This window comes from Musa acuminata, chromosome BXJ3-6, assembly GCF_036884655.1.
Source record: "Musa acuminata AAA Group cultivar baxijiao chromosome BXJ3-6, Cavendish_Baxijiao_AAA, whole genome shotgun sequence".
Taxonomy (NCBI): Eukaryota; Viridiplantae; Streptophyta; class Magnoliopsida; order Zingiberales; family Musaceae; genus Musa; species Musa acuminata.
This window is the reverse complement of record NC_088354.1, coordinates 4,740,851-4,766,538: the sequence shown is the minus strand read 5'-3', so window position 1 is coordinate 4,766,538 and position 25,688 is coordinate 4,740,851. Positions and strand designations below refer to the sequence as shown.

Genomic DNA, 25,688 nt, shown 5'->3' with positions numbered 1-25,688 from the left:
AAAATTATAGGTGCAAAAGCCACCATCAACTTAATGTAAATTGAGAAGTAGAGTAACTTGGTTGGAACTTGGTGAAGTGCTCAGGTCGTACGAAGGGAATCGACATAGAAAATGAAATATGAAGTGAAAGCACAAAGCTTTCCTTGGATAGAGGTCAAGGATATGAATTATTATAGATGCAAGAGTAAGATCATATCATTCCATGGGTCCTTCATTTTGATAAAGTGGACTCAACCTTTCGAGGTGCATACACTTTATCTTAGTGAAATATTTAACGAAGGAACTAAGACAACTCAACTTGCGAAGGCGAAATTAAGGTCAAAAGGCTTTGGTACGGGACAAAATGATGCAGAGGTAACCACTCTTAAAGAATATGTCATAGTGTTATTATTCGAGTTGTCATAGAGGAAGTGGTATCTAGAGGCTCAGGATCCAAATAATGGCACACAAACTTTAGTGAAGTCAGTGGACTTTGGGAGCTGCTAGGCGATGAACTATCCTAGAGCTATACTTCATCCAGGTATAACCCGAAAGTAGGTGAATGAAGATCGATTGTCAAAGAAATGAACACAATCGAATATAAAGGAGGCCCTACGATGTGGTAGTAGAGACCACACATTGTGTAACATCCCATTAGTCCCACATCGGAAGTCAACTTCAGCTTAAGCATTTTGGTCAGTGGTTTAGACCAAACGAAGTTGATAGGCGAGTTGGCCCATCAGGCCAGGGTCATGATATTTGGTATCAGAGCCGACCTAGCATTTGGGTAGGGTAAGAGGGCTCGAGTAGGAAAAAGCTACCCGTCGATGGAGTCGAGAATTCATCATGGCGTGGAGCCACCACTGAGTTAAACCTCACATGCACTATGCTAGGGTTTGATCCGGGTTATGTTGGGCCTTGACGAGGACGTCAAGCTAATTGAGTTGGGAATATTGTAACATCCCATTAGTCCCACATCCGAAGTGGCCAATGTGTATGATTGGCTTATATGGGCCTGATGAGTGTACCACGTTAACTCTCGCTTAAGTATTTTGGTCCGTGGTTGAAGGATCAAAATGAAGTTATTGGCCAATTGGCTCATCAAACTCGGGTCGTGACACATTGAGATGTCACAGTCTGAGTTTATCACACAAAAATCAGAATATAATAGAGATATCACCAAAAGATGATATACGACATACACAAGAGAAGTCCCACAAGAGACTTGATCATATGGAGGTATAATTGGGAGCTCCCAATTATACCTCCATATGATCAAATGAAAAAGCTATAAGGAAGCAAAGGAGAACATAATCGACGTGAGCATAGGAACTAAGGCGAAGGTCATGCATAGGAGTTATAGTATGTATTTCCATCAACTAAGGAGCAAGGAAGAACGAATCTATATGGTAGAAGAGTCATAGGTAGAATGAAAGGATTTTGGGTCGTTTGCTACTCAAAGAAGTAAGCAATAGGTATAATCCTAGAAGCAACTAAAACTATTTGTGACTTGTTTCAAGTTGGGACAAAATTTTACTTTTTTCGGACAAAATTTCTTGTATTCCAAAAGTTCGATGACAATAAGAAAGCGAATCGCAGTGGTTAACTTAACGCAAGAAGTGCAAACACTTTGCGTGCTTCAAAAGTATGAGCAAAGAGTAGACAATAGTTAGTAACTAGCTCGATACATGGAGTACAACCCTCGAGGAGGTTGGCAAACTAGTGCAATCTTTACCTTCTCAACTCTTAAGAGAATGGAAATAATTGAATACTCCAGTTCTCATATTTATCCAATAAAGGAGCTTTTCAAATATCATTCGAAGAAACTTAATGAAAGATAATAATTGTCAAATCCTCACTAATGATGATCGGTGCTATCGAGAATAGATTGTCTGCTTCATTTTCTAACAAAATTTCAATCATAAGTGAAGGTGATGCAAACCTATTTGAAGGCGATAACCAAGTAAAAGAGGAATTGATAGACAAATTTTGTAAGGAAAAATCTCAAAAAACTTCAAAGTTTACGAGGAAATACTCGTTAAAACTTTAATAGACATCCACCCAACACAAGCGACATAACAAAGAATGGTTTTTCCTTGATATGAAGGATCAACAGAAACCAACAAGGATTAACACAACTCGGTCGACTCCATACCAAAGTAAGAGTTATTGGTGATTTGAAGTAGCATGACAGATCAAAGTTTGACTACTCAACAACAGTGATAAAGTGCAACTGGAACAAAAAATTAAAGATTCAATAAATGCGAGAAGATGTAGCATCCGAAAAGACTTCGACCAGGGCATCGAAAGAATAAGCGAGGGAGAATATCACATACAAAACTATAAATAATGTATATTCATATCTTTCAGTTTTGTTCATGCTTTGCATAACATATAGAGGACTTACAGTAAGTTTGGCAACCCTATTTTGGTTACCTTTTGTGATCGTTTTATGCTTATAAACTCAAGTTAAAGTTGTGTGTAATAATCAATCAGAGGTAAAATTATTTAAAAACAGACAATCTAAACAATCATTTTGGAGGTTTTATAGCTCCATAGTACAGAGTGTCAGTCAACACAAGACCTAAGAGTTATACAACACCTAAGAGTTACCCAGGTGACACATACAACACCTAAGAGTTACCTAGGTGACACTGGATAAGCCTTTAGGATAGTGACTCATACAAATACTGTACAACTTAAACAAACCAACTAGTCCTCCTCGAAAACTACCTTATTTTTCTGTCATTACCCTCCTCGAAAACTACCTTATTTTTCTGTCATTACTATCCCCGCCTCGAACACTACCTTATTTTTCTGTCACTACTATCCTCCATCACCACTTCCTATTTTTCTTTTTGTCTCCACCTCAGGGAATCTTTGAAACACCATAATATATATACCGTTATACTATGTATCGATACATTAATATTCTAACCAGGTCACCGACACAGATACGGCACCAAAACCAGTGATTCTTGGTTTTCACACGACTGATAAAAATTAGGTTTCTCAATTCAAGTTGAAGCATGAAACCAACATTTATATTGTATTCTTTATAAACACAATATTTTAAATAACTCCAACAAGCATAATCCAGACAATGAACACTATGATGCCATAAGGCTGATAAAGAACGGTTAAAATGACATCCAAACAAATTTCACTCCAACGGCATCTACAACATTTAGAATCGGAAAATGAAGGGGAAAACAAATAGTGCTCTTTAATTCATAGGAATAGTCCAGCTAATAACTAACAAGACTCTCCTGCCCACCCAAAAACTAGAGCAAGTATTCATTCTTTCAGCTCTGCTCCTCACCATCTCCTGCCTCTTTCTCTGCCGCTGCAGCCATCAACTCGTCGAACTTTTCAGTTTTACCCAGCAATATCTCAATCTGCGCAGAGAGACTCAAAATCAATACTATTATAACTTGGGTTGTAATTCACTAAAGTCATACCTTTGCTTTCTGCAACGGCCGCCCCCTTGATTCATCATTCACATCAACAGTAGATGTCATAATCTCTGAAGATTTTTTTTTTTTTCATCACAGAGCAATTAGTGTCCAACTCATTGGTAGCTTTATGAAATATATAATCCAAAAGGTAAGACAAAAATGTATTGTATCTTACTCTTCTCAACAGCAAGACCATTATTTTTGAGAATCTCTGCAATGGTGACTACAGTTGCAATGGCTGTAAAGAAGATTGTTAGGTGGTCAGTATTAATGTAGTTTAAGCAAAAGTGTAGGTTGTGTGTGTGTGTGTGTTTGTGTGTCAAGCAGGAAGCATGAATCTTTAATCAAAATTGCACACCATAGCAAGATGTTATCAACTCTGCTCAAAATGTATTGTTGGTGATAATACTGGAGCAAATATGGTGTGAAAAAGAATAGTTTAAGCCTTTAAGACAACTGGTGGTGGTAAGGGAACCATCAAAGAACTAAACCATATTTGAGGTAAAATGTAGGATCCTGCAGTAGTTTTTGGTCTCACTTTCATTGAATCCTAATAACATGGATATCCCATAGGATCCCAGACTACAGAATGAAAACATTCAAATCCCTATATCTCACCAATGAACAATTCAGGGGCATCTGCTTCATTTGATGGTAATTTAAAATATGTAACAGAATATTTAACAAGTCAACCAGTCAAAAATAATTGAAACACATTGTTATTGTTGTTGTACTAGTCAAGCAGTCAAACATGATACACCATTGAAACAGTACACTAAAGGATGATTTACAACTGAAAATCACCAAATGCAAGACATAGGACCAAGATTTCCTGTTGTAAAGAAGACAACTAAAAGATGCTTTAGAAGCTATAGTGTTCATTCCAAATGCTTGGACTGATAGTTGATCCTCAAGAGCTTCAAATTAACAACACGCACTTCACAACTTCAGTGGCACAGATGCCCAACATGTGAAACATGCAACGTGAGCATATGCATACCATTTTGTATCACCTACTCATTCATAACAGTAGTTCAATGGCACAGATGCCCAACATGTGAGACATGCAACGTGAGTATATGCATACCATTTTGTATCACCTACTCATTCATAAGTAGGATACAAAGTTCAAAAAGAATGGTTCTGCATATATGTTGGTTGGCGCAGCTGCATATGTAGATGCCCAAGCAACCACAAATACATTCTCCATAATCATGGATATCTAATAATCATGTTGTTTATGCTTATTTGTATCATTTCTAATACAACATTACTTAAATAGCATAAAGCATGGTCGTGCATCACAACATGATTGAATATTTCATATGTTCTTGGCTGATACTAGATTATATTTTTTTATATTACAATATCTAATAGCATATGAGCCTGCATATGCACCACATATCTCTCATGCACTATGTGGTACCCAATAACCCCTATGCTAGGGCCACCTTTTAGAACATTGTACATGCAAGTACCCACACATTTAATAAAACATGGAAATATAAGAAATGAAATCATAAAAAAAAAAAGAAACATTGAGTTGCAAAAGCATGATAGAAACCGCTATGACAAATCCACTTTCTCTTTTTTGATGCATACAATAAGAACCACAGGCATAATAGATGGTGCACATAATTAAGAATAATACACAGCAAAAAAATCTAGGCTTGAGCAAAGAAATCATCTACTCTAACACCCTTTGAACATTAACAAAGTCCAAATCTGCAACTTTGAAGATTATAAAAGCCGTCAAATGAATTAGTAGGTTTAATTATTCGCTAGACAAAATAAAAAATAGAACATTTAAATATTACAGAGGTCGGTGGGAGAACAAGGAATTGATACCCATTCCAAGAGCTGAAAGCTCCACCTCATTGTGTTGCTGCATGTACCTCTGCAACCAATAGTGTAATAGCGTTACCACAACATTCATTCCTATAAATCGCAGGGCAAAAGAAATTTCTTCTCCGCAAACTCCCACATCGACGAAGCAAAAGTTTAGGGTTGGGTTTAGAATTGACGGCAGAATCGGGAGTTTCGTACCTTGGCAAGATTGACGTAGAAGAAGAGGGGCTTCTTGGTGTTTGAGACCTGGATGCGGTTCTTCTTGTAGGAATCGGCGGTGACGCTGAGATTGTTAACGCCGTCCGTGATCTCCTCCATTTACGCGCGCTGTGCCCGCAGACGGAGAGACGAGTCGAAAGAACCCTAACTCAAACCCTAACGCGCGTCCCCAAATGAGCAGCGCAAGGAAGCGACGTGAGACAACACCAGATGTATCGTATTTGCTATATAGGGAGAGCCGAGCCGCGCCGAACCGAGTCTCCAACCCACCGAGTCGCTCTGACGACCCGGCTTGCCTTCCGGTTACTTCACTTGCGGATTTAACTCTGAGCAAAACCGTCAGATCGGGTGATTGTAGATTTTGGACCGTCCGATCCAAGGGGATCGGAGTGTCGTCTTTTTGTACCCCGCCGCCGCCTCTTTTTCCCCCGCTGCCGCCTCTCCTCTTCCGCCGTCACCTCCTCAGTCGCCTCATCCCCGTCTCTTCGTCCGCGTCGCTGCCGTGTCTCCCCGTCCGCATCGCTGTATCCTTCTCTTCATATTGGTACGCGTCTCCTCCTCCTCCTCGTCCTCCCCGTCTGCTCTTTCTCTCTCTCGCTGATCGGGAAAGTACGGTACGCCGACCAATATCGATACCGGACTAAGATTCTTTTCTGTTTGTATGTTTAGCTCTTACAAAAAGAAGACCTTTGTATGTTTTCTTGTATATAATTTGTGAAGATGTTGATTAAAATTAGCAATCTTTGGGTACGGGAACCTATGGGGTGTAGTAGATTCTTTCTTTGTTTCTTTTGGGGTTTCTTTCAAGAAACCGTTTGTAGGCCATCTTGCATATGTTCTTGTGTATATTGTTGAAGATGTTGATCAAAACTTAGCTGCTTTTGTATATGGGGATTTATGACTAGTACATTCGTTCTTTACTTTCTCTTGTTTCTGGTTTTCCGATGCTGTTGCTTCTTTTGATCATCAACTGGCTTATTCGTATTCGTAGACTTCACTAGGTTGCTCCGGTTGGATGGGTTCCAACATGAATGACATGAAATCGCTTCAAGAAACTAATCTTGATGAAGAAGGTGATCAAGAATTTGAATTGGAGGATGTAGATGATGGAGATGAAGAGGAAGAAGTGGAGGAATATGTAACCCTAGGTCTTGTTGAAAAGCCCAAGAATCCTAAATTCCTTCTTCGCCATCTATTCCCAAGCAAAGCTGGAGGTGTTCCGGTAGGGGTCAATTCATCAACAAAGATCTACGGTCTATAATATTTGGGGTGTATAATTAGGGCTGTTATTTGTAGGCATGGTTGGATCCAGTGGATTTGCCACAAGAGAAGTCGCGAATATGTGGTTTTTGTGGAGAGCCTCTTCAGTTCCTTCTTCAGGTAATCATTGTTTTCTTTCTGTTTTCTTCTTGACCTGGTCATATTGAAGTATGACCAACTGAAAGGCTCCCAAACTTTGCAGATTTATGCACCAATTTCTGAGGAGTCTTCTACTTTTCATCGGATCTTGTATGTTTTTATGTGCCCATCCATGTCATGTCTTCTTCGGGACCAGCATGAACAGTGGAAATGCAGAGGAGACAATCCTTGTCGAAGGTGGTGGTGTTTTTGTAAAGCTTTTGCCTTCTGGGTCTTTTCTGTTAATTTTGGTTCAACGTTTTGTCTGATTTCTTATTCCTAATCGTACTCTTGTGTTACTTCTATTTATTTATGTTATTTTCTTTGTTTATGAAATGGTTACAAAGTGTGAAAGTCTTCCGTTGCCAATTACCTCGATGCAATCCATTCTACTCTAGTGAGCCACCAAAGCGTGATGGCATTGACAAACCATTGACTGTTGGAGGTAATTGACACTCTACAATAATCATTAAAGTCTTTTAATAAATATGTATATTCAGAAATGGAATCACAAGATCTAGCAGTTCACCAACATCTCATACAGTCCAAATGTAGAAATTGACTCATGAAATATAGCAGTGAACTATTTAGTGAAGTACACCATAAAACCATGAGCTTCACTTGAAGGGAAGAATACTCCATAAGGAAGAAAAAAACTGAAAATTTCAAATAAAAAATCCTCATGTTTTATTTCAGTAAATATATCATATGTTGGTTAGGGTCGAGGTGCATTGAGGTTCTAAGCTCTCCTATACCAAAGCGTGAACCTCAGTAGTTGCTGCACCTGATGTTGCAATTTATATAGAAGATAATTTTGAAAAAGAAGTGAATAAAGAATCAAGACCATTTTATTGTTGAATAATATCCAGTTGATAAATAGCTAGAGATAGCAGAATATGGAGAACAAAACGAGTTTTATGTACCTCTAAGTAATCTACAAAGTCAAAATGATACTACTGATACGATATTGCTGTTCCAGAACCCATTCTTGATCTAAATTATTATACTTGGCCTGCCTGTTTCACTACCCTTTTATCAGCCTTTCTTGTATTGAAAAAGTTACCGATTTTAGTTTTAAAGATCACCATATTGTTTTGTCTTGAATATTTATATATATTTTTGCTTTAATGGTGGTTTTTTTTTTTCGTAGCTGCGCTTTGCTCTTGGTGTGGCACATGGAAAGGGGAGAAAGTTTGTAGTAGTTGTAGGAGAGCACGTTACTGCTCTGAGAAACATCAGGTACTCAGAATTGATGTTTTTCTTTATGCAAATACTTTTTTGCTTGATCGTAAGTTATTCTGCTTTTCGAATATCAGGCTTTGCATTGGAAGTCAGGGCATCGAAATCAATGTCGTCAGATTGTAAATTACTCAGAAACATCTAGTTCAAGTCCTGATTCCTCTAGCAATAGGCTTCCAACTGTGGGCAAAGGTCAGATAGATATATTATTCTCATATGATTATTTCACCATGTCAACTGACATAGTTTGGTTGTTTCAGTTGCCTGCAGTACACTATGGCCTGAATATGAGATTATCATAGAAGATGAATGTGCTTTTGATACGGAAGCTTTTGAAGATAATAATTGTGCAACATCATTGGTGCCCAAAAATATGAAAACAGATGACTCATATCAGTTCATGTTGGACAAGTTTGAGGTTTGTCCTCATTACAGTTATAATATAACCTCTTCTTTTCAGATAATATGCATTGGATTTGATGTGATAGTTTCGTGAAGGCTGATGAAAATAAAAGGACCTGGGCATCATTTCAAGAACGAATTGCAAAATGTCCTAAGCAAGTGTTGAGGTAAGAGTTAAATTGTTTCACGATGAAGTTCCTGGTTCTGCACAGTTAACTTTCTTCTACCTGATAAACTTCTGGCATAGATGTCACTGCCTCTTTTTCAGTAAGATTTGTGTTGACTGCTCAAAAAATGGAGAATTCTATCAGGATTTGTTTTCCTGTTATTTTCATGTGTCACAGTATCAATATGCTCCAAATTTATACCCACAAGCAGTAATTATTTGTTATATCTTAATATCACTTCCTTTTCAAGAAAACTGAAGGATATATGTCAATTTTGAACTTCTGTAATATTCTACAGATATTGCCGAGATCCTAAGGCGAAACCACTATGGCCTTTGTCAATTGGCTGCCCCTCTGTAGCAAATATTCCTAAATGCAACTACTGCAATGGCCCTATATGCTATGAATTCCAGGTTTGTTTTAAATCCATGTGTTGTCTCTAAAACTTATCAAATGTCTATTTCAGATAGGTACTCGAATGTTAAATTATTATGAAATGTAATATTGTGAAGTCTCAATGTAATACCCATTACCCAGTACTATGTTTAATGTTTTAAGAAGTGGATGGAAAGTAGAACATAATTACTTGTCGATTGGTAGATGGATTGAACTGTTCTGGTAGTTCAACTGGGTAGGAATTCAAACAGAAGATGATATCTACAAAGACGAGGGGTACATATTATTCATTTTTAAGAATGGTGGTGAGGTGGGTTCATCTTCATCTATCATCTCAACTGGGATGTCACTCCTATGTTTTGTTTCTGTATTATGAAAGAATTAGAGATTGTGGACATCTTTCTTGTATAATGTTTGGGTAGATATATCAGTAAATTTGATATTTTTTAAAGAAAATCTTTCTTGTAACGCACATGTCTAAATATATCAGGTAATTAAATTGCTTATATAAATCATGTTCTGTTTGCAGATCATGCCTCAGTTGCTTTTTTACTTTGGTGTGAGAAATGATCCTGATTCACTTGACTGGGGAACCATTGCTGTATATACATGTTCAGCTTCCTGTGGATCAAGTATAAGCTACAAAGAGGAATTTGCATGGGTTCAGTTATATCCTACAGCACCAATGACTTGAAGGTTCTCTGATGTGTATGTGCTCTATGCCATAAATTCCAGGTCTGATGAACTCTGTTACTTCAATGTCATAAATGTTATTTCCATGTTCTAACATAGTACACCTTTCCTGAGATGATAGTTTGCCAGATTGACAGGAGGATCATTTAGCAAGATTGCTAAAAAATGAATTACTCTGTTCTGTTGCTCTTTTCCTTGAGTGTTATCGGTTCATGACTTTTGTTGTCTCTTACGATATGTGCCTCTTTTTACACTATAATGTCACTCATCATTCTAGGATTTGAGAGTAAGTAGTCCTTGGACAATTAGATTTAGATTTGCAGATGCTTAGTTCATGGTAGTTCAACAAGTTTAGTCTTACCTGATCCATATCGTAACATCGTAAACAGTTGGTTGAGATTAACATGTTTCTGCATACAATATATAGTGTCACAATATGAAATAGTCTTCCATTAATCTCTGATTACCTGACATTGCAGTTCAATGTCTTCAACACTTTAGTCTACTCTCACACACTCATACAAGCTGTTTGTTTGCAAGGTGAAATTGATAGTGTCAACAATTTTGGTCTAAGAATCGAGTTCCCATGCATTGTCATACTTAACATCACAAAAAAGAGAGTTTCTGTGGATTCACCACCTTTGCTCTGTTATTGGATTACGATGTAGTGCTCATGTGTAGCTGACAACTTTTATTCATGATGCTATGTTATCTTAGATGACTATCTATTCCAAATGAAATGTTTTCTTCTCCCAATCAACTAAAATGCCTTTGTTCATTGTCCACGTTGTTCCCGTTGACTCAGATTAATGTTGACTCATACAAATTGTTTGTTTGCAAATGAAATTGATGGTGTCAACAAGTTTGGTTTGACAACTGAGTAGCCATGTTTTGTCATGCTCAACATCACAAAGAGAGTTTATGTAGATTCATCACCTATGCTCTGTTACTGGATTCAAATGTAGTGTTCGTGTAGTTGACAATTTTTGTTTACAATGCTATGTTGTCTTAGATGGCTATACCTTATTTCAAATTAAATGTTTTCTTTTCCCAATCAGCTCAGATGTCTCATGTTCATTGTCAAGGGTTGCTCCTGTTGACTCTTCAGATTAATGTTGACTCATACAAACTGTTTATTTGTAGGTGAAATTGAAAGTGTGAACAAGTTTGGTCTGAGAACTGAGTTCTCATGCTTTGTCATGCTAAATATCACAAAAAGAGAGTTTCTGTTGATTCACCACCTATGCTCTGTAACTGGATTCCAATGTAGTTCTCTAGTGTAGCTAACGATTTTTGTTTATGATGTTATGTTGTCTTGGATGACTATACTTTTTTTTCTTCAAATTAAATGTTTTCTTCTCCCAATCAACCTAGATGTATTATGTTCATTGTAAAGGGTTGCTCCCTTTGACTCATTAGATTAATTTTGACTAATACAAACTGTTTGTTTGCAGGTGAAATTGATATTGTCAACAAGTCTGGTCTGAGTCCTGGTCAACATCACAAAGAGAGAATTTTTGTGGATTCATCACCAATGCTCTGTTATTGGAAGCTGATGTAGTGCTCGTGTAGTTGATAATTTTTGTTTATTATAATACTATGTTGTCTTAAATGATTATATCTTTTCCAAATTTAATGTTTTCATTTTTGTTTATTATAATACTATGTTGTCTTAAATGATTATATCTTTTCCAAATTTAATGTTTTCTTCTCTCAATCAACTCAAATATCTTTTAATCATCCTCAACGGATGATCCCGTTGGCGACTCAGATTAATGTTGACTCATAAGAACTATTTATTTGCAAGTGAAATTTATAGTGTCAACAAGTCTGGTTTGAGAACTGAATTATGTCAAAACTAATGCTTTGTTATGGTCAACATCACAAAAAGAGAGTTTTTGTGGATTCACCACCACCTATGTTTTGTTACTGGATTCCCATGTAGTGCTCATTTGTAGTTGATAATTTTGTTTCTGATGTAATGTTGTCTTGGATGACTATACCTTTTCAAAATTGAATGTTTTCTTTTCTCAATCAACTTAGATGTCTTTTGTTCATTGTCGAGGGTTGCTATCGTTGACTATTCAGATTAATGTTGACTTATACTGAGTGTTTGTTTGTAGGTGAAATTGATAGTGTTCTTTTCATTGTCAAGAAAAGAAATTTTTTTGATTGCTGACAATTTTGGTTTATGATGCTATATTATCTTAGATGAGTACACCTTTCCGAAATTGAATGTTTTCTTTTCTCAATCAACTTAGATGTCTTCTTTTCATTGTCAAGGATTGCTACCGATGAGTAATCAAATTAATGTTTTCTTTTCTCAATCAACTTAGATGTCTTATTTTTGTGATGCTCAACATTGAAATGAGTTAAAGAGTTTATGTGGATTCGTCACTTATGCTCTATTATTGGATTACGATATAGTGCTCATGTGTAGTTGATTATTTTTTATTTATGATACTATGTTATCTTAGATGACTATGCTTTTCCCAAATTAATTAGTTTTTTCTTCCAATCAACTGAGATGTCTTCTATTCATGGTCAACTCAGATGTCTTCTACTGGTTGTGAAGGGATCGCTCCCATTGACTCCTTAGATTAACGTTGACTCTTAATTATTGGTAAACCTTGCTTTCTTAAAAGCAAGGAAAACCCGACATGGAAGGAGACAAATCCAGTGGCATCGACTCAATGGAAGAGTCACCGAGAAGAACAGGGTCTCCTCGAGCTGCAGCCACGAGGCGTCATTCTCTTTGGCATTCAGGAGAGGATATCCATGGAGAAGACGTCGGCGAAGATGGCGAGGAGTTCCTCGTCGTAGTAGTCCTCGTGTTCCTCGTCCGTCTCCAGCGCCGTCTGCAACTGACTGCTCCACTCGCCGCCATTACCGCCGCCCATGCGGCGGCTCTGGTTCTGCCCGTCGTTGCCGTAGCTAAAGCATTCGAGACTGTTCCCCGCCGCGGCCTCTGTTTCGGTCTCAACCTCCGTCTCCGTCTCGCCGTTCCTCACGAACCGCCCCCTCACTCGCGGCCGGCTGTCGGCCAACGTCTTCCTGCACGCGTACTGGAATCCGAGATGGAGCATGAAGTAACAAACCCATTGATGGAGGAAAACGAAATGAACGTCAGGATTGGATGGCTACGCACAGTGATCTTCTTGCGGAAATTCCTCTGGTTGCGCTTGCTCCGGTATCTCTCGATCCTTTCCTTCCTCTCCTCCGCGCTGTATCGCCGGACCCTGGGAGTCTCTCGCACGCCATGCATCCGCTGTTATCAAAGATTCGATTTTGGGCGTCAGAAACCATCCAAAGTGAGAACTCGACGGATGCAAACGGAGAAATATGGAGGCTTTGGCAACCTGGAGGTCGCCGGTGCTGACGACCCGCCTCACAGGGCAGGAGGAGAAGGACGGGGACGACGAGTAGGCCGGCTGCGGCGCGTCTATGGACTTCAAAAGGTGGTGGTGGAAAGCCAGCGAGTGGGTGCTGCTGCTCCTGTGGAGATAGCATCCGGTGGGGAAGGAGGACGAATCGGGAAGAGAAGAGGAGGGGAGAGGGAGGAGGCCATGAGGAACGGAGGAGGTGGAGACCGGGTGGTGGAGGCTGCCGTCGCCATTAGAGGAGGAGAACGAATGGAACATAGCGTTGGTTGGGGTTGAGGAGAGGGGAGAGGCGGAGTGGGCTCCCCCTATAAATGGAGCTCGAGGCCGGGACGAGGGTGGCGGGTTGACCACGGGGTGGGTCCCAGACACGTAGGCCCGGCATCAGTGTCGGGCTACTCCCCGGCCTTTTAGGTAACCACTGACCTCGGCTGCGGCCTATAAAGATCGAGTGTGTTGTAGTAATATCATGTTATTAGCTCAAAGGAGTTCTTTTTCTTGTGGATTATTACGACTTCGTGCGTTCAGCAGAGTATACCAGTAAGTCATAGGGTGTCCAGATTCCTACTGTCCGAAAGGAGGCGTATGATCTCAACTCTCTATTAAACTAATAATTTGCTTTGGATTTGATGCTCCATGAAACTGGATTTGAAATGCTTTATATTATTTTTCTTCCTCTGTAAGAGATTCCTAATTTGCATTCTGGAAGAGGATGGGAGGATCTTTTCTTAAAAAAATATATATAAAATAATGCATAAGAATCCAGCCAATTCATATTAAAAAGGTTTTAACAATCTATCTGATTTGTTCTCAATCATCTTTAGCAGATGCTGCTGCTGTATTTTGAGATAAAAATTTCAAGTCCAGAGACATATGAACTGATTCAAATGAGTCCCGCAAATTGGGTAATTTGTTATGAGAACAAGGATCAATATATTGTTTAGTTATCAAGTTGCCAACAAAATGAAGAAACAATCAATGAATAGTAATCTCCATTAAGAAAGGCATCTCTCGGCTAACCTTTTGAGGGCTGATATTATGGGCAGAATCAGAATGAGGCTTCGATCAATAAGAATGTGCCACACAAATGCTCAAGGCAAGGGTTCCAAGGACAGTAGTTGTGGCAAAGGATGAGGAGGAGCTGCTTTACTGGTTGAACAAATTCCCTGCACAAGAAAAGGGCATGCAGTTTTCACAAACTTGCATGAAGATTAAGAATCATGAATGGTTCAGCATCATCTTCTTCTTCACTCTCAAGCTTTTATTTAGATATGAAGGGCAAGAAACTGACAGTTCATGCACTTCTTTTTCATGAATATTGCATATCTTTTTTGTTTTCGAAACAAAAAATAAAAAGAACATGAAAAAATAACTATTTTTATTCTTTTTGTTTCTTGGAAATAATTTCGTTACATTAGTTTTCAAGGCAGAGAAAATTATTCTAAAAAAGAACCAAAAAAGTAATCTGAAGAAACACCTGAGTATTCCAATAGACATGAAAGACAATAACAAATCAACATCTCCATGAATTAAAAAATAACAGTGTGACAAGCACTTCGAGTGTGACAAGCACATCTCCATGAAAGACTAGTTTTTTTTTTTTTTTTTTTGTTTGATGTGGGATCAGACTAGTAGTAGGGTTGAACAAGGGGGCCACTTCTACATATACTATGATGAGCTTGTTTCCCCCCTGCCTAGCCTCTACCCATGAACAGGCATGAATGGTAATGCTATATATAAGAGAAGAATTTGTCATGGAAAAGAAACACGTATGTCAGCTATTGATTGGTGGAATGTAAGAGTAGGGTCTGATCCCAAATGGCAGGGAATGAGAGTCCCAAGTCCCACCAAGAGAAAGTAGCCACAGTGACATTATCTCAAATGTCGCCAGTAGACAATTTGACTCCCTGATTTGACATGACTGTTCTAGTCAAATCTATTGAAGAACCTTTTTGTGTTTTTTTTCTTATGTATCCTTAATCAATTCACTTATTTAATTGAACTATAAAAATAGGCACGAAATGTAGGATCTATCAAGAATAAAAAAGAGAACATTTGCATGCAAAATACAGATAGAGAGACCATCTTCAATAGAAATAGGAGATTGCAAAAAGACAACCTTATCAAAAAACCAAGGAATATTGGCCAAAACTATACATCATAACTTTAAAACTTTTTAAAAGCATATTTCATGAGCATTCCTGCACACATAGCAGATAGAGGGGAGACAGCTGCTATTGGGATGTGGGCGGAAAGGAGGCTAATATTCGAAAGAAAGCCTGAATGCTAACATCCTACTGTTTGGCTTTACCACCATCCTCATAGCATTCCACATTCTGAGAATCCAATGATGCCACTATCATAATTCATAACTTTAAACAATTATGATACCTTCACTTTAATCAGTCACGAGATCATCACTAATGGTGTTTAGTGTGAACCAAAGAGGATGATTGATACCTGACGATGTAATGATGAAATTACCTTCAAATTTTGATTCAATTTGAGACGATGGGTCGCTGCAAAGACAGGATACAAGCTCATGTGGTTAGAACAAATAACCAAGATAAGAACATGAAAAATGAGCCCCAAGACTCCTCATAAATAAGACAGCAAATAAGGAGTTCGTCCAATTTAGTTCCCCATTGATGGCATGTAACTACTTTGCAAGAAGGTGATCAATTCTTAAGATCCATCTCCTCATTGAAATAGAAAATGCTGATCAACAATGAGAAACAATGTGCCAGTACTAAATACAAGTGCAACAAATCCATGTTAGTTGTTCAGTTGCCAAACTCATAGTAAGAACTAATTAGATTGAACAAAGTGACCTGCAAAAGAGCTTGTGATTCTTCTCATGCAACTAATAATGATTTCATTTCATTTCAATTAATCTAACCAACCCAAAACAACTAATAAGAGTTGAAGCATACAGGAGTTGATGGTATCCCAACTCAAAACATATAGTGCAGATTTTTCGGTCACACCAGTGGACCACTCATTTCCAAGCAATACACTGTGGTAATGCAACCCATATTGCTCCCTGACGTTTTAGCACATCAATGGCTAGTCAACTTGCATTTGACTATAGGTCCTACCACTTTTCCCATGTAAAAGAGATAATCAATGGATAAAATAACGAACACCATGAAAGAAACAATCAAAGTTTCAGCAGCAACTTTGGCTTGTTAATCACTGGGTCTGATCATTTTCACTAATAAAAAGGCATGCCCAATGCATGAGACTCCCACCAATACAAGATCCAAGAAGGGACAATATACAGAGTCTTATCTTTAAATATTTAAAAAATTTATTTTTGTAACTCGAACCCTGATTTTTTAGGTCACAAAGGAGCAACTTCATCGTTGTACCAAGTCTCATCCTCATCGCTTCCACTGATAAAGGATGTTCAATTCAGAACATCTAATGTCCTTGGGAATAACTCAATAAATGCCCTCCCAATTTGGTACTATAAAACTAACATGCTTTCAAATCCTTTCCCTTTCTACTAGACTTCCAAATATGAGAAAGATTGCAGAATTACCAAATCTTGCAAGGACTACCCTTGCAAGCAGGTTTCGACCCAAACTAAGGTCCACCAGCATCCTCTAATTAGTCCAAGGTAACTTCTCACGAGGCCACTGGGAGAATGATTTCCCCTGAGAACTTGGATGCCTGCAGAGGTACTAGGTAATAGAGTTAGAAAGAGACATGACGCTCACCTATTGGTCAGGATGTATGTTCGTTCGGTCAATAGTCCTGTGTTGTTTCGGTTGTCGATTGGTACATAGCAAAATCAGCAGGACCAAACCAATCAGAGTCCATTCTTGTGCATATTCCACAAATCATCAGAGGCCCATCTCAAGAGTTGTGTATCGCATTGATGTAACCAGACAGCAGCAGAACACCAGCTTGAAGTTCGTGTGCACCCAGAAATATCATTGATTGCAAATATTTGATCCCAATTCGAGAAACTATGCTGCAATTATCGGAAAGAGAAGTAAATGCAGAGGTGATCTTGCCAATGACTAAGTCTCAGCATCAGTTACAGGAAATAACCTGTGATGAGAAGAAATGTTGTAGCTCAAATGAATGCTGCTAATTATTCTAAGATTGTCATGCAGATACAATGTCATTTTAATTTGCTCTATGTGACAAATATTGACATTCAAGCAGAGAAGAGTTATATAGTAAATACTGTATGGTAGTCATGAAAATCTCAGGTTTCAGATTTGCATTCCTTCTTTGTCACGTACCTATACTCTCATCCACTCATAGCAACATGTAAAGATAAGTGGAAAAATTAGGATATGGTGCCATCCTGATAGTCCTAAGCTTTTATCTTAGTAGGTCAACAGACAAAATAGTCATACCACTAGACCACAGCTGGACATGCAATTATTGTTAGGTGATATGTGTTAAGGATTTCACAGAACACAGCTTTTGACATAACATGTCACGATTTGTGCAAATACAATTAATATGCAAGCTATGTGTTCACAATTCATGTCACTATTCCTGCAAAATTCATGACCATAGATGATCATAAAAACACAATTTTAATATAACTGTGATTCAACCATATTGGAGAAGGATTTTGTTGACCTCTAGAACTAAGGATTTGCAATCCCTCCAGGAGATGATTGGTCTATCCAGCATCCAATGCTTCTTCTTGAGCAATCTTACTGCATATTGGTTCCTAGAATATTGCATCTGATGATAAACCAATATCATTTTCTTCTGAGTCCAACAAAAGCATTCCATGTGTGCTTCAATAAAGTCATTGATATACTTCGATGCTAGACATGTTTTCTTGATGAAGAAATTTTGTTTAAGCATAAAAGCATTTATTTATTAGCTGAAGTATAGAATGTAAAAGAGAAGGAGAATCAGCAAAGATCTTTTCCACACTCTTTTTCAGAAGTTGCCTGCATAGTGGCTGTCAGCCAGACAGAAAAAACTCAAAGTGGTTTTGAGTAGGCCAAACTTGCCATCTTCTTGGTGCAAGGGATAAGTGTGTTAACCAAGCTAAGAAAAATCATCTCATAAAATCTTTTACTAGTTTCTATAATACCCACATAATCTTATAGATGGATATTTCCTCTGAACCTCAAACAGCATCTTGTTCGCTTCTTATGAGATTGTCCATGTAGGTCCACGATTAAAAACATCTGTTGGCATCATATACAAGTTAAACTCACAGACTTATTGGTATTAGTTATCACAAATAACACAACGCATGTTCATAATTAACTATTCAAACAATAGGCTACTCTGAGATAAATTGTCATACAATGTCATGCCAATAGTGCTCAGTCAACCAGGTAAGAAACTTTGCAACCTTGGTGCCAGACCTGTTCATCGGCTGGGCAGTTTCAGACCCAGTGGGCTGGACATGGCCAAAAAAATAATAGAACCACTTGAGCATAAGAAATATATATATATATATATATATAGCTTGAACATGTCTTTTAACCACTAGAAACACAATAGAAGGAAGCACCTTAAAAAACATCAATATATTTACTGTAGAATTAATATTTTGAATTTTTTGGCTCTTATATGGTTAAAAAAATAACTATTTTTAAACCCATTAAATAATAACTTTTTTTTTTGTCTCTATTGAGACATCCCAGTAGTTAATAACTTTTTCTTCCATTTTTCTTCTCTTCTCCATTTCTCCTCTTTTCCTCTCAATTCGTTTTCATCAGTTTTGGATTTATCCTAGGGTCAAATTAATAGAAATTGGATGACATTCTCAGCTTGCCCGAATTTGGGTCAATGCTAAATCCAGTGACTTGGCCCTTCTCACTCCTCTTACAACCTCATTTCTGATCAGTGGCAGCAACAAGGATGTAATCATAATAACAGCTTGGCAACAAGCCTGTAAACTTAGTAGTCAGATTTTTCCTCTCTTCTTCGATCTTCTCAAAATAACTGATGCTGCTACTTCCAACTAATAAACCTGATAGGACAGGGTTCAAGATCAGGAATTATGACCCAAATTCAAGGAACTGATATTTCTTATGCCAAACCACCCTCAAATTGTGGGGAGACAAACCAAATTTTGGATACCTTGGCCCTGGGACCCACTTCTGTAGACAAAGCCATGACCTGATTAGATATCTGTCCCATAGTTATGGTGTTAACAAGGTTGCAGTCTGTATAACTAACTGGGCAAGCAAAGGAACTCATCCCTCTAGTCCCACGCTCATAGCAGTGGGCCTTAAACACAAAATCTTATTGATTAATCACAAATTCCAGAGAAAAATAAGAGTTGACAGGAAACTATTCATGTGATGAATCATGGAGGAGAATCTCTTTTGAATTTTCATTAAGCGCCTCCTTCTCTATTCAAATTTTATATTCTTAGAAACTTGTAGGATGATTTCTTTTTCAATAATGCCACAAGAGTGGCTTACTCATTTGACATTTGGCGTCCTCAACAATTATTGAGAATTAGTTGATACGGGTGGACGAATGTACAGAGAAGCAGGTGAAGTGAAGACAGGGTTAGACATGAAACAACATAGAGGAAGAACAGAAGTTCAAGGACAAGTAGCCAAGAAAACAACATTATTTTTATTTAATAAAGAAATCCTAGTCATTTATTTCCTAAAAATCGACTATACCTCAAATACATAGAATTCACTCAACTTTAAAAAAAAAGAGAGAGAAATAGCCACATATACTTCACTCATGTAGAGGTTATTGCAGTCATAGCACGTAGAAAGCAATCCCTATGCTTATATAGTTTGTTTCTTTTGATTCTTTCCTTCACTTCCAAGCATATTAAGGTTCAGCAAATCTGTACCTCCTTCAAACCTTAACTAAGAACAGTGATTACTCAAGAAACTGTAACACCTTCCCTACTCCTACTCTAAATAAAAAGTTATCGAATCTTTAAATACAATATATTCCTCATAAAGATTTAAAAAAAATAAGAAAAACCTAAATCTAAGTTCAGTTCATGCAGCAAATGAGTCGATGAGACATAGGCAGAAAAGCGTATCCAGAATCTACAAGATCAGGAACCATAACAAGTAGAATAAACTGATATACGCTCACTTATACGACCTGAATCGCCATCTTCGGTAACAGAAGCTTCACATGGAATGCCTTTAGGGGAGAGAGGAGAGGAGGGAAAAGGTGGGCGGTTTTAGGCGACGGCAGCGTAGGCGAGCTCCGTGGCCCTCCCCACCGCCCTCGGCCGCGCATCCTTTCGGCCCCTGCTCTCCGACGAGGCGGATCCGCCAACCGGCGTCGAGATCGTAGAAAGGAATGCGAGGTCGTGGAAGAGAGTCGCGCCCGAGACCAAGGGCGGGAAACAGCGGCGTGGGAAGGAGAGGGTTTCGTGTGGTGAAAGCTCTTCAAAGGCGATTTGAAAGGACCTTTGATTTCCTTTTCGGGTTTAAGCCCATGGGCCAGCTGTTGAGGCCCATTAAATTCACATAATTCATCATATATTCTTTAATATAATGTGTGTGCGTGTGTTTATATATATATATATATGTCAATTTTGTTAGGGTTTTTCTTATTGCAAAATTATGGATTAAAATTGACCCAACAAAGATTTCAGGATTGTGTTCTGAAGAATTTATTTTGATTTTTATCTTGTCATTTCATTTTGTTACTGCAAAATATTCATTTAAATTATTATTATCTCAGGAAGCTGTTAAGGTCTCTTTAATTAGTGACTGTTTTCATTGCCGCACGGGGGCGTTGCATGCAATTTAACGGCTCCGATTGAAACGCGCTGCACCGGCAGCCGTTACCGAAACGCCCGCGAAACCTAACGGCGCTAAAGTATGCTTTTGGTTCTCTATATACCCGTGTGCTGATTGAAGAAATGTCATGGGACCCATGGTAGATAGTCCTGAAGGCGATACATCCTTCCGCCAAATCCTCCTCGTCTCCCTTCTGCTATCCCATCTCAAACTCCCGCCCCCGGTGTGGGCCCCGCGGACGATGACATGCCGACTCTACCGTACGCCCATGCCGATGACAGCCTGCGCGCCCTCGCCGGCCAGGCCGAGGGCTTCGGCCGCCACGCCATCGGAGGACTCCATGGACGTCTGTATCACGTCACGAGCTTAGAGGGTATGCTGTCCGCAGATTTGTCTTCTCTCCCATCCTCTTGATTCTCCTATCAATCCTACATGCGGCAAGAGGCGTGAGTTTGATCGGTACACGAGTCATCGTCCACCTCATGAAACTAGTTGTGTTTCGAGATGAATCATTTCATCAGATCACACGAATCCAACAAGCAATCTTTCATCGTACCGCTTATTGTTCCAAGCTTGTGGAGTTAAAAGTAACACCCTTTCTTTTCTCCTCGCATTTCCACAGATGATGGATGCGGTTCACTTCGAGAAGGATGTCGAAGAAAAGAACCTCTATGGATTGTGTTTGAAGTTTCAGGAACTCTTCATCTGTCATCATTCTTGATGGTCTCATCCTATAAAACAGTCGACGGCCGAGGACAGAAGGTTAAGGTGACGGGGAATGGACTCCAGTTGAGAGCTTGTGAGCATGTCATCATATGCAACTTGGAATTCGAAGGTGGAAGGGGAGACGACGTTGATGCGATCCAGATAAAGCCCAAGTCGAGGCACATATGGATAGATCGCTGTAGTCTCCGCGACTATTCTGATGGACTAATCGACATCACTTGTGAGAGTACTGATATCACGGTTTCAAGGTAAACATTGTTCCGTAACATCATCGTCTGCAACTAGAACATGCAGAATCCAAGAAGGTAACCTTCTCTACTCATATGGACAGATGCTACTTCTCAAAGCATAACAAGACGATACTCATCGGAGGGTGCAGCAGTAACGTCGCCGACAGGTGCATTCGTGCGACCATTCATCACTGTTTCTTCGATGGAACATGTCAGCGACATCCTCGTGTTAGATTCGGCAAAGTTCATCTTTACAACAACTACACCAGGAACTGGGGAATCTATGCTGTATGTGCTAGTGTAGATTCACAGGTCTGACTAAATCCTACTCTCGAATGAATGAATTCTTGGACTTCATGAATTGTTATCTCTCACTGTCTACCCTATAGATTTTGTCTCAGTGCAATATATATGAAGCAGGAGAGAGGAAGATGGTCTTTATGTATCTAACTGAGAAGGTATCTCCTAAGCTTGTACAGGTCTTAGTAGCTTTTGATGCTGAGATGGTGGCGGTCATGGATTTTGAGCAGGCAGCAGATAGGGAAGAAGAGACCTGTGGATGCATAAGGTCCGAAGGAGACTTGTTTCTCAATGATGCAAATCCATGTTTACTGAGTGGTGACGGTGTCGATCAAGCGTTCGAGGTCCATGAACACCATGCAGCATGGACAGTGGAGCCTGCATCAGATTCTCTCAGAGAAGTTCTCCAAGTCTGCACAGGATGGCAGTCCATTCCGAGGCCACAAGAAAGATTAGCTGTTGTCGGCTTCCGCTGTGATCAGAACATCTTTGATAATTACTTACTTTGAGACAACCAAACTAAATACATTGTTGTTTTTCTCATTTGCCATTGTTTTTAGTAATAATTGATCCCGTGAATGAAAAAATATTAGGAGGGAATTGCTACCTTTTCATAAGGAGCTGTCTTCTTCCTTGTTTGAATAATACAATGGCTGTAAGATGCCCTTAAAATAGGACTCAAGACAAGTACTCTGCCGAACACTTGCATTGACTTCCAAATCAGGTTCACATGGAATCCACCTTTTGAGGCCAATTTGTCCATGTCCCCGAGACTACACCTGAGGAGATTGATATTAGCAAAGATTATAATATGTTCCAAGTAGACAATTGATATGAGCAAGGACATGACCTTGGTACTGCGTGACTGAATAGATGTGATTCACAGGAGAGACGACGATGACAGCACAATGATCGTGTAGGTGATGATATGACCAGCAAGAATGGACATGGCTTTGGGAGACTCTTACATGTGTTCCGACATGACTGCTTATGGAAAGCCCTAAAAGACAAATACAAAACCCATAATCTACGCCGACATTCATACAAGAACAATGCATCTTGAGTTTGATTCTGTTGCCTCTGTTCCCAGTTTCAAAAATCATGATCACACAGAGGAACACAAAGTCAAATTTGCTTAAGGTCAACAGAGCACACTTGAGAGTTGACTAATCCAATCACCTGCTGCTAAAAATTCTGGCGCGACCTTTTCTTTGAAATCGGCAATGGCATGCATGCCCTCCTCCTCCTCCAGTTTTCTCCTTGTCAGTGTGTGTGAGATGCTTAAACGTCGCAGGGGAGTTGATTCTTTGCTTGCCAATGGTTGACTTGGGTATAACTTTCTGCGCTCCTCGGGGATTCCACAGCCCTTGTCTTCCATCATGTCCTCTTCAGATCACCCTTTTAATGCTTCGACTTTATGTGCAGTGATCACATGAGTCCACTTTGTTGCCTCCTTGTTGTCCTCAGATACCCACTCTCAGTTCCACCTCCAGAGAGAGAATGGCAGCCGCTTTTAGAGGAAGCGCTGAGCCTTCTTGGAAGCAGAGGAGTGAGTGGAAGACGAGCCCAGAGAGGAGAATGGTGTGGGGTGAGGCGAGGGCGAGAGCCACCACCGGGAGAAGAGCTGCGGTGGTTTACTACCTCTCGAGGAATGGGCACTTGGAGCACCCCCACTTCATGGAAGTCCCCGTCTCCTCCTCGGAAGGGCTCTTCCTCAGAGGTGAGCGCAACGGTAGAGAAGCCCTCGTCTCTTTCATCTCTGTTGTGATCTCCTGAGCTCCTTCGTGCTCCATCTGCAGACGTCGTCGACCGTCTCCGTGTTCTCAGAGGCCCAGCCATGGCTGGGTTGTACTCCTGGTCTTCCAAAAGGTAAGAGATGTGATTCCACACGATCTTACTGCTCGTGCGTTTGCCTATCGTGTTGAATCCCTGCCTTCCGGCGATTTCAGGAGCTACAAGAATGGGTATGTGTGGCATGATCTCTCGGAAGGCGACTTCATCCACCCTGTGCATGGCAACGAGTATGTGCTCAAAGGAACGGAGCTTCTCCACCTCGGCATCCCTTCCTCCTCCTCCTCTGGTTCCCAGGAAAGCTCCGCTTCCTCCACCAGCTCCGAGAAGCCTTCGGAAACCTCCAAATGCGCGCAAGATGATGCCGCCGTCTCTTCCGTGACGAAGCAGGCGGTTCGGAGCTCCATCGATGTGAGCGAGTATAAGGTCTACAAGAACCACCTGAAGGCCGAACCCACCGTTAAGTCCGCCGACGCATCTACCCAGACAGAGGAGTACAGGCGGCATCGGTGGCGAGTTCCCATCGGCGAAGAGAAGCGGGAGGAGAAGCTCAAAACCGTGGTGACGGAGAACCCTGCCGCCGAGCTCAGCAGAGATGAGATCTCGCCGCCGCCTTCCTCATCCAGCCCGGAGACACTGGAAGCGTTGATCAAGGCCGACTGCCGCCGGACCGCCGCGGTCGGGCCGGACGACAAGGACCGGATGGACGGCGGCTGCTTGAGCGGCAGAGTGAGGGCCTCCGCGGTGCTGATGCATCTGATCTCGTGCGGTTTCATCTCGGTGAAGGCGAACGGGTTGTCGCTGATGCCGCAGGACATGGGAAGACTCGGTCGAGCCGCGTCGATGGGGCGCATTCCGAGCTCCCGAGCCATTAAACTGGAGGACAAGGAGTACTTCAGCGGGAGCTTGGTGGAGACCGACAAGATGGTGGGCGATGGCGAAGGCGGAGAGCTTCCGAGCTTGAAGAGGTCGTCATCAGACAATGCTGATAGGTATGCGTTAAACAGGAAGCTAAAACTTGATACGGATTCTTTCATGGATCTCAATCAGTGCGATAAAGGAAATCTGAATAGTATTTTGAGTTGGTGGCTGCAGAATTGGCTGTTGATATTGTTTAGTTCGTGGTGTGTCACAAACAGGGGATCGAAGATGGATTTGGGCAAGCAGGTCGAAGAAGACGCACGTACGAGATGCGTGCCACGAAAGCCAAAGACGAGGAAAGAACGGAAACCTTAGAAGTAGAGAGAGAGAGAGCCATGTAACTACGTGAGGCGTGTAAAGGAAGAGTAGCACGCAAGGTTTCCCCATTAACTCGAGTGATGGTGTTCATGTTCATGCTTGTGCTTACGATCTTTCGTGATTCTTTTCTTAGTAGACCCTGTAACTCCATTTGGTATTATGCTCTGTTGCACATATAATGAAAGAACACATATCGGTAGCTGACTCCTCTTGACTGCCCATTGACAACACATTGGTTCCATTTGAATCATACTGCTTAAGATTAGAGGGAGAAGACTTACAGCCGAAACCCCACCTAGCAAGTGTATGGTTTGACAGGTATCTTTGCGCCTGAGGATGCTTAAGATTCCAGTTCAGTTGCTTGTGAAACCAGCACAGATCCTTCAGTGTATCTCTCAGTAGGGTAAAAGCATCTAGAACTGTGTACAGGAAGCTAAATGACAGTGAGAATGAGAGATGTACTCCCAAGTTAGTGTCCAAGAGTTGTAGTGGATTG

At 40.2% G+C, this 25,688-nt stretch overlaps 5 protein-coding genes across 11 annotated transcripts; 3 read left to right on the top strand and 2 right to left on the bottom strand.

Moving 5' to 3' along the window:
- Positions 1-3,001: 3,001 nt before the first annotated feature.
- LOC135641668 (uncharacterized protein At2g34160-like) lies at positions 3,002-5,624 on the bottom strand. Its single transcript, XM_065157257.1, has 5 exons — positions 5,484-5,624; positions 5,286-5,334; positions 3,613-3,675; positions 3,441-3,505; positions 3,002-3,377 (listed from the first exon to the last, which is right to left on the bottom strand). The coding sequence occupies exons 1-5, from the start codon at positions 5,601-5,603 to the stop codon at positions 3,285-3,287; spliced, it is 390 nt and encodes a 129-aa protein (XP_065013329.1). The 5' UTR covers positions 5,604-5,624; the 3' UTR covers positions 3,002-3,284.
- Positions 5,625-5,677: 53 nt separating this feature from the next.
- LOC103987008 (uncharacterized) lies at positions 5,678-11,459 on the top strand. Of its 6 annotated transcripts, none has more exons than XM_065157251.1 (12): positions 5,678-6,118; positions 6,496-6,726; positions 6,801-6,884; positions 6,967-7,100; positions 7,250-7,347; positions 8,053-8,141; positions 8,219-8,333; positions 8,402-8,559; positions 8,640-8,710; positions 9,009-9,123; positions 9,636-9,841; positions 11,254-11,459. In XM_065157251.1, the coding sequence occupies exons 1-11, from the start codon at positions 5,678-5,680 to the stop codon at positions 9,798-9,800; spliced, it is 1,701 nt and encodes a 566-aa protein (XP_065013323.1). In that variant the 3' UTR covers positions 9,801-9,841; positions 11,254-11,459. The 6 variants fall into 6 exon arrangements, 5 of the variants coding, with proteins under 5 accessions (XP_065013323.1, XP_065013324.1, XP_065013325.1 ...); XM_065157252.1 differs by lacking the exon at positions 11,254-11,459 and adding an exon at positions 10,943-11,211; XM_065157253.1 differs by having other exon boundaries at positions 5,917-6,048.
- An 875-nt stretch (positions 11,460-12,334) lies between these two features.
- Positions 12,335-13,440, bottom strand: LOC135641667 (zinc finger protein CO3-like). The gene is made up of 3 exons (XM_065157256.1): positions 13,159-13,440; positions 12,948-13,067; positions 12,335-12,864 (listed from the first exon to the last, which is right to left on the bottom strand). The coding sequence occupies exons 1-3, from the start codon at positions 13,438-13,440 to the stop codon at positions 12,562-12,564; spliced, it is 705 nt and encodes a 234-aa protein (XP_065013328.1). The 3' UTR covers positions 12,335-12,561.
- Positions 13,441-21,152: 7,712 nt separating this feature from the next.
- On the top strand, positions 21,153-22,671 carry LOC135640741 (putative pectate lyase 21). The gene is made up of 5 exons (XM_065155454.1): positions 21,153-21,279; positions 21,529-21,880; positions 21,964-22,174; positions 22,252-22,320; positions 22,393-22,671. Exons 1-5 carry the CDS (start codon positions 21,153-21,155, stop codon positions 22,669-22,671), a joined length of 1,038 nt encoding a protein of 345 aa, XP_065011526.1.
- A 529-nt stretch (positions 22,672-23,200) lies between these two features.
- On the top strand, positions 23,201-25,607 carry LOC103987004 (protein SOSEKI 5-like). 2 transcript variants are annotated; one of them, XM_018827777.2, is made up of 5 exons: positions 23,201-23,492; positions 23,588-23,882; positions 23,962-24,031; positions 24,112-24,945; positions 25,093-25,607. In XM_018827777.2, the coding sequence occupies exons 2-5, from the start codon at positions 23,663-23,665 to the stop codon at positions 25,187-25,189; spliced, it is 1,221 nt and encodes a 406-aa protein (XP_018683322.2). In that variant the 5' UTR covers positions 23,201-23,492; positions 23,588-23,662; the 3' UTR covers positions 25,190-25,607. The 2 variants fall into 2 exon arrangements, with proteins under 2 accessions (XP_018683322.2, XP_009403454.2); XM_009405179.3 differs by having other exon boundaries at positions 23,201-23,882.
- Positions 25,608-25,688: the final 81 nt, after the last annotated feature.

What these genes read in the sequence shown, in the direction of transcription:
- LOC135641668 (XM_065157257.1), bottom strand. Translation starts at nt 5,603, where the DNA reads ATGGAGGAGATCACGGACGGCGTTAACAATCTCAGCGTCACCGCCGAT. An exon ending in TCTACGTCAATCTTGCCAAG is followed by an intron (nt 5,335 to 5,483) that starts GTACGAAACTCC and finishes TATTGGTTGCAG; the next exon opens with AGGTACATGCAGCAACACAA. An exon ending in GCTTTCAGCTCTTGGAATGG is followed by an intron (nt 3,676 to 5,285) that starts GTATCAATTCCT and finishes TCTTCTTTACAG; the next exon opens with CCATTGCAACTGTAGTCACC.
- LOC103987008 (XM_065157251.1), top strand. Translation starts at nt 5,678, where the DNA reads ATGAGCAGCGCAAGGAAGCGACGTGAGACAACACCAGATGTATCGTAT. An exon ending in TCGCTGATCGGGAAAGTACG is followed by an intron (nt 6,119 to 6,495) that starts GTACGCCGACCA and finishes TCGTATTCGTAG; the next exon opens with ACTTCACTAGGTTGCTCCGG. An exon ending in TCATGTTGGACAAGTTTGAG is followed by an intron (nt 8,560 to 8,639) that starts GTTTGTCCTCAT and finishes AGTTTCGTGAAG; the next exon opens with GCTGATGAAAATAAAAGGAC.
- LOC135640741 (XM_065155454.1), top strand. Translation starts at nt 21,153, where the DNA reads ATGCCGACTCTACCGTACGCCCATGCCGATGACAGCCTGCGCGCCCTC. An exon ending in TCACGTCACGAGCTTAGAGG is followed by an intron (nt 21,280 to 21,528) that starts GTATGCTGTCCG and finishes GCATTTCCACAG; the next exon opens with ATGATGGATGCGGTTCACTT. An exon ending in GTGCTAGTGTAGATTCACAG is followed by an intron (nt 22,175 to 22,251) that starts GTCTGACTAAAT and finishes TCTACCCTATAG; the next exon opens with ATTTTGTCTCAGTGCAATAT.
- LOC135641667 (XM_065157256.1), bottom strand. Translation starts at nt 13,440, where the DNA reads ATGTTCCATTCGTTCTCCTCCTCTAATGGCGACGGCAGCCTCCACCAC. An exon ending in TCAGCACCGGCGACCTCCAG is followed by an intron (nt 13,068 to 13,158) that starts GTTGCCAAAGCC and finishes CTTTGATAACAG; the next exon opens with CGGATGCATGGCGTGCGAGA. An exon ending in ATTTCCGCAAGAAGATCACT is followed by an intron (nt 12,865 to 12,947) that starts GTGCGTAGCCAT and finishes CTCGGATTCCAG; the next exon opens with TACGCGTGCAGGAAGACGTT.
- LOC103987004 (XM_018827777.2), top strand. Translation starts at nt 23,663, where the DNA reads ATGGCAGCCGCTTTTAGAGGAAGCGCTGAGCCTTCTTGGAAGCAGAGG. An exon ending in GGAAGGGCTCTTCCTCAGAG is followed by an intron (nt 23,883 to 23,961) that starts GTGAGCGCAACG and finishes CTCCATCTGCAG; the next exon opens with ACGTCGTCGACCGTCTCCGT. An exon ending in TACTCCTGGTCTTCCAAAAG is followed by an intron (nt 24,032 to 24,111) that starts GTAAGAGATGTG and finishes CGGCGATTTCAG; the next exon opens with GAGCTACAAGAATGGGTATG.